The sequence below is a fragment of the Adiantum capillus-veneris genome, chromosome 10, assembly GCF_014529385.1.
Source record: "Adiantum capillus-veneris isolate H3 chromosome 10, ASM1452938v2, whole genome shotgun sequence".
Classification (NCBI taxonomy): domain Eukaryota; kingdom Viridiplantae; phylum Streptophyta; class Polypodiopsida; order Polypodiales; family Pteridaceae; genus Adiantum; species Adiantum capillus-veneris.
The window spans coordinates 52,859,954-52,865,130 of NC_140940.1; the positions used below are offsets into that span (position 1 = coordinate 52,859,954).

Consider the following 5,177-nt stretch of genomic DNA (forward strand, 5'->3'; position numbering starts at 1 on the left):
AGTGCTTTTTTTTTTGCGAGCTTTTCAATTCGAGCTTTTTAATGAAATGTAAAACTATTTTGAGCTTTTTGCTTTATTTAAAGCATTTTTCCATTTTGTTTCAACATCTTTTACATTCTTGCAATTCACCTAGAAACATCACCTCACATTGAATAATTAAACGCCCAAACTTACTCTCTTTAAATATGCTAGGCTATAAAAAAAGGAGAGAGAGAGAGAGAGAGAGAGAGAGAGAGAGCATTCAAAGAAATCCTTATTTAGACTTACTCTCTTTAAATATGCTAGTCTAGAGAGAGAGAGAGAGAGAGAGAGAGCATTCAAAGAAATCCTTATTCAGAATTACTCTCTTTAAATATGCTAGTCTAGAGAGAGAGAGAGAGAGAGAGCATTCAAAGAAACATGTATTCAAAACAAATCTTAACAAGTTATCTGCATTAGTGTTTGATATGGATGTTAGAAAGAGTAGATAGTCCACAAAAGCAATGCAATTAAAATTACTTCAAGAACATGCACAATAAAACCCTAGATGTCCTATGTCAACATTCTTGAAACAAAAAATAGAGTGTGTTTTCAATAATTGTTTCAAAAAACTATGGATGTGATACTAAACTCTCTTTTCCACATATGGACCACAAACCACCTTTTTGAGACACTCCTCATAGACTATGTCATCCCCCTCCAAGCACAAACAATATCGATAAACCTCACCACATGCCTTGCCAAGACCTCCACATCCTGAAAACACATCTAGTACATAATCTGAGTTATCCGTGAAGGTTGCCAGGAGCCATCTACACATGCAAATTTAAAATATGTAAGTCATTTTTCAACTATAAATTAAAGCTCAATTTACATTAAAATGATTATCTTCTCACCTGTAGAAGTCGGGTGACCTCTCTGCTCCACCTCTGATAGGTATATCAAGAACAATGGTGCGTTCTTAATGCTCCTCCATTAAAAAGCTTCGTGATGCAGGAAACATGCGAGGAGAGACTTTCTCTCTTGCCTCCCTATTGTATGTGGGTATAGCAACATCTGCTCGACAAAAAACTCCCACCGTGAGATCAATTACCTACATATAAGCATACATTGTACACACTTGAATCAAAATCAAGTTAATAATGCAATCTTTCACAACAACATGGTATTTTGATTCACCTCCTCTAGGGTATCTGGGTGTCTATTTCCCCCATTACACATGAGAGTCCATGTGCGATGAAGTCGTAACCCAGTCTTTATAGCATGGGTAATAATCTCTCCAATATGTTGTGCAAGACATAGAGTCACGAAAAAGCCTTCATCTGCCAAGAAAGGTTCTGCTACATCCATCACACCTTGCACAAGAGAAGGCAAAAATATATTCCATTGTGGATTTTTTTGCTTAATCCACCTTTGAAAAGATGTTTAGAATGAGTTTCTCAAGTGATATGGATCAAAAAAAAAAGCATAAACAAAAACTTTGAGTAACCTGCTCGAATTGGGCCTAAACCATCCACCAACAAAGAAGTAGGGAAATCGGCAAAGATAAGACGAAACACCTCATGACAAGGTGCTCCTGAATGGTGATACAAGCCAAGTCTACTTTGAGTGCTCAAAATTTTTTTAATGCTACACACAAAACGTTTGTTGCTTAGTACACCATCCACTTTGAACATTCTATTGATGTTGATAACACAAGCCACAAAGCCTTTCTTTTACCTTTGAATGGAAAAATCATCAACATTAGCCATATCAACTAGAAGAGCATCTACCACAGTCAAAAATTGAAAGCCTATAGTTTTTCATTAAAAAATTATCTTAATTACAAGTAATATAGAATTGTTTTGCACTATCAAAAAATAAATATTTAAATAGTAGAAACTTACCGGTATTCCATGAGGTTGGTTGCCTTGATGAAGTTGGTCGCTCCATGATTGACTCAACCACTATTGAAATGCTTTTTTCATTGCTTTCTTTAGGCATGTCAATCTTTAGCCCTCCTAATGGATAGGTTGTTTTGTTGTGTTTACCCATGTTTGACCCACTCGCATGATTATGGTGCTCTCTTTGAAGAGGTAGTGAGTGATTTCTTTCTTGTGTTCTTTGTGAGCCCCCATCCATGGCCAAGTCATGATTGTGATCCATGTCTTCTAAGTGCTCTAAAGAAGCAGATTGGTTTTTATCTTTGTCTATATTCTCTTCCAAAAACTCTACCACAAGAAAATTTTAATGATATAATGAAAATTAATTTAGCATTTACAAACTCAATTCATTTATAAAAAACTAGAACATACTTTCTTGTGCATTTTTTCATACATGAGAGAGAGAGAGAGAGACAGATCAAATGCTAACAAGTTCAAGACTGGTGGATTTGAATGATAATAGGAAAATTGAATATTATAATAGAAGAATGTAATAATATGAGAATAAAAAAATTGAATATGAGAATAAACTTGATGTAAAAAGAAAAAGTGTTATACTTACTTGCATGTAAGTCTAGTTCTTGCTTTGGGATCACCCCCAAAGGATAGTCCAACCACCATGGGCAAATTCTACACTCCCACATAGAAATACCTTTCTCTACCATAGAACCGGGATACATGGTATTTTCATCCTCTAGCTTTGACCAATCTTCAGTAACCATAGGCATAGTAGCAAGTGTACCGTTTAAAACACATTCACACATCCATCTACACCATAACAACATTTAATCTCTTGAGAAAAATAATTTCAATAAGAGCCAAAGACATTGTTGGTTCATGAAATTTCACCTGTACAAAATCCTTTTACAAGACTCTTGTAGCTCATGCATTTTGGAGGATTCCCCTGCACTTTTAATATCTCCTAAAAGTTGAGGAAAAGCTTGCAAGCCATGATTTCTTAATTGCACCTATGGTAGTCATTCAAATCATAAAACAATGCAATAAAATCCACGTTTATTAGAAAAAAGTGACCGGTTTAGAAAACAACCTTGAAAAAAGCTTCAAATCCATCTGGCAATTTGAACTCTTCAACCTCCAACCTTCTTATTATCAACAAAGCTTCATCATGCATGTGAGCCCAATAAACTTCTTTTCTAATGTAAGCCCTAAAGTGCTTCACATCACCAAAGTGGGAATAGACTGGATCTTTGGCCTTTGTAAGACTCATCATCTCCAATATATATTTTTTCCTTCATTAAAGACCAAAATATATCAAAAACTTAAACACCATCTTATATAAGTATATTCATATACCATTCATGTAGAAATTTTTCACTCGAGAAATTTGACTCTCTTTTAATGTCACTATTTTCATTAGAATTTAAAAACATAAACAAAAAACTAGTAAAAAATTATTGAAAAGTGTGATACCTTTCAGAAGGTAGTTTTGAGGAGCACAAAGCATTTAACTTGTCTCGTGTGATTTTTACCATGGATGGATCATCCCACTTCACATCAAAGAGCAACTCAAAAAATTCCTCTCCATGAACTGGATTGGCAATTGTCAAAAACTTATAACCTCTATCCTTCAATCGAGCTTCTTCTTGTTTAGTTGCCTTTTGCAATCGCCTTTCAAACTCCACCTTATCTAATCCAAGAGCTTTCAATTTTGCAGTTTCCTTTGAAATAAATGCATTAAAATCATCCTACATAACCGCAACTACATTCAATGAATGAATCGTAAACAATCTTTAAAAATGTATATAGTTAATACTGAATTCAACAATTCACCTTCCAAACTAGTTGAGAAATCAACACACAAGGAGAATTATACCAAGGAGGAACTCCTTGATATAATCTACTCTCAAGTGCCATCTCTATCTCAGCCCACTTTCTGTCCTCTTGAGTGAGACGTGCAAGAATGCTCTCTTTATTGGCGACACCAAATTTTTGGAACATATATATCTCATGCCCAAGATTTGGTTTCACTGTTGATCATGAAATGCTACAATAAATATATAAACAAATGAAAAATAATAGTTCAAAGCGAGATTAATTTAGAAATACAAAAAGACCACAAGTTTACAACTTACACATTAGTGGTGTCAAGAGCAAGTAATAGTTCGGCCTCTTTTTTTTTTCTACTTCCAAAAATTGGCATCTCACACTCACATGATATTCCTCATTATCATGCCATACTTGACAAAAGAACACCAAATTAGCCAAAAAAGAAGGTACAGCTAAATCTAACAAACAATTAGTGCATCGATGTTAATTCTTACCTTCTTTTATGCGTCGCATCCATGTTTTCAGCCGATGGTTGCCATCCCATACCAAAAACAGACACCCTCAAAGCTCTTGCCACTCCTTATTGAGCTGATTATCAAATGAAACACTCTTAGCTTGCCAAATAGGATCCCAACTACCTTCCACAAGAGGAGTGACAGGCATGTAAGAGCCAAAGGAATCTTTCACCGACACCAAAAAAGATCCCATTGTATCCAAGTAAGCAACATTGTCAAAACTAGGAATCAACCAAGATGTAGAATCTGTAGCCACTCGAACAGCCTCATGAGCAACCAAACGACATAGAGGTATAAGTGGAGGGTTGCTTCTTCGTTTTAAGTAAAATTGACTTAACACATCCTTCATAATCCCCAACGGGATTTTTTTTCCCAAGTGTCGAGAATGTTGGGCCACATCATCCTCACCTATCCCATCAGACTCTGTTAAATCTTCATCTTCAACATCTTCACTTGTTTCAACCTCCACTGTCAACTCTCGAGACTCGTCTCCTTTTACATCATCCCCACTCTCCAAATGGTTAGAACCTTCCTCCACGGCAGCTTCATCATCAACAAAGATGCATTTTCTACGTCTCTTTCCCCCTCGTTTGAAATGAGGACTACGAGTAGCAACTGCATGAGAAGATGCCTCTTGATCGATTGGATGCCTTCTCTTGGAAGGACCAGATCTCAAGGTCATGCATGGAGAATCAAACGTTCTCTTGATTGACTTGCCGCCTCGTCTTTTGGGAGCCATAAATGTCTACATCAATAAAGATTTGAAAAAGCATTATACATCATCATCATTCAAACAATGGCTACAATCTGCACCACTTGTTAATGCCGCTACATTTCATGCCAAACACCATAATAACAAACATTTCATTGAACTTCCATTGCATTTGAAAAGCTCCGGCCTAAATTTGTGTGAAATTGATAGTGAACCAAATTTGCTCCAGATGCCGATCTCCAAATTTGTTGCCCGCTCGTC

The 5,177-nt window shown here is 36.0% G+C and overlaps 1 protein-coding gene and 1 pseudogene across 1 annotated transcript; both read right to left on the reverse strand.

Moving 5' to 3' along the window:
- Positions 1-604: 604 nt before the first annotated feature.
- Positions 605-4,943, reverse strand: LOC147448855 (uncharacterized; annotated as a pseudogene).
- On the reverse strand, positions 1,695-2,124 carry LOC147448856 (uncharacterized). The gene is made up of 2 exons (XM_086522470.1): positions 1,866-2,124; positions 1,695-1,771 (listed from the first exon to the last, which is right to left on the reverse strand). Exons 1-2 carry the CDS (start codon positions 2,122-2,124, stop codon positions 1,695-1,697), a joined length of 336 nt encoding a protein of 111 aa, XP_086378596.1.
- Positions 4,944-5,177: the final 234 nt, after the last annotated feature.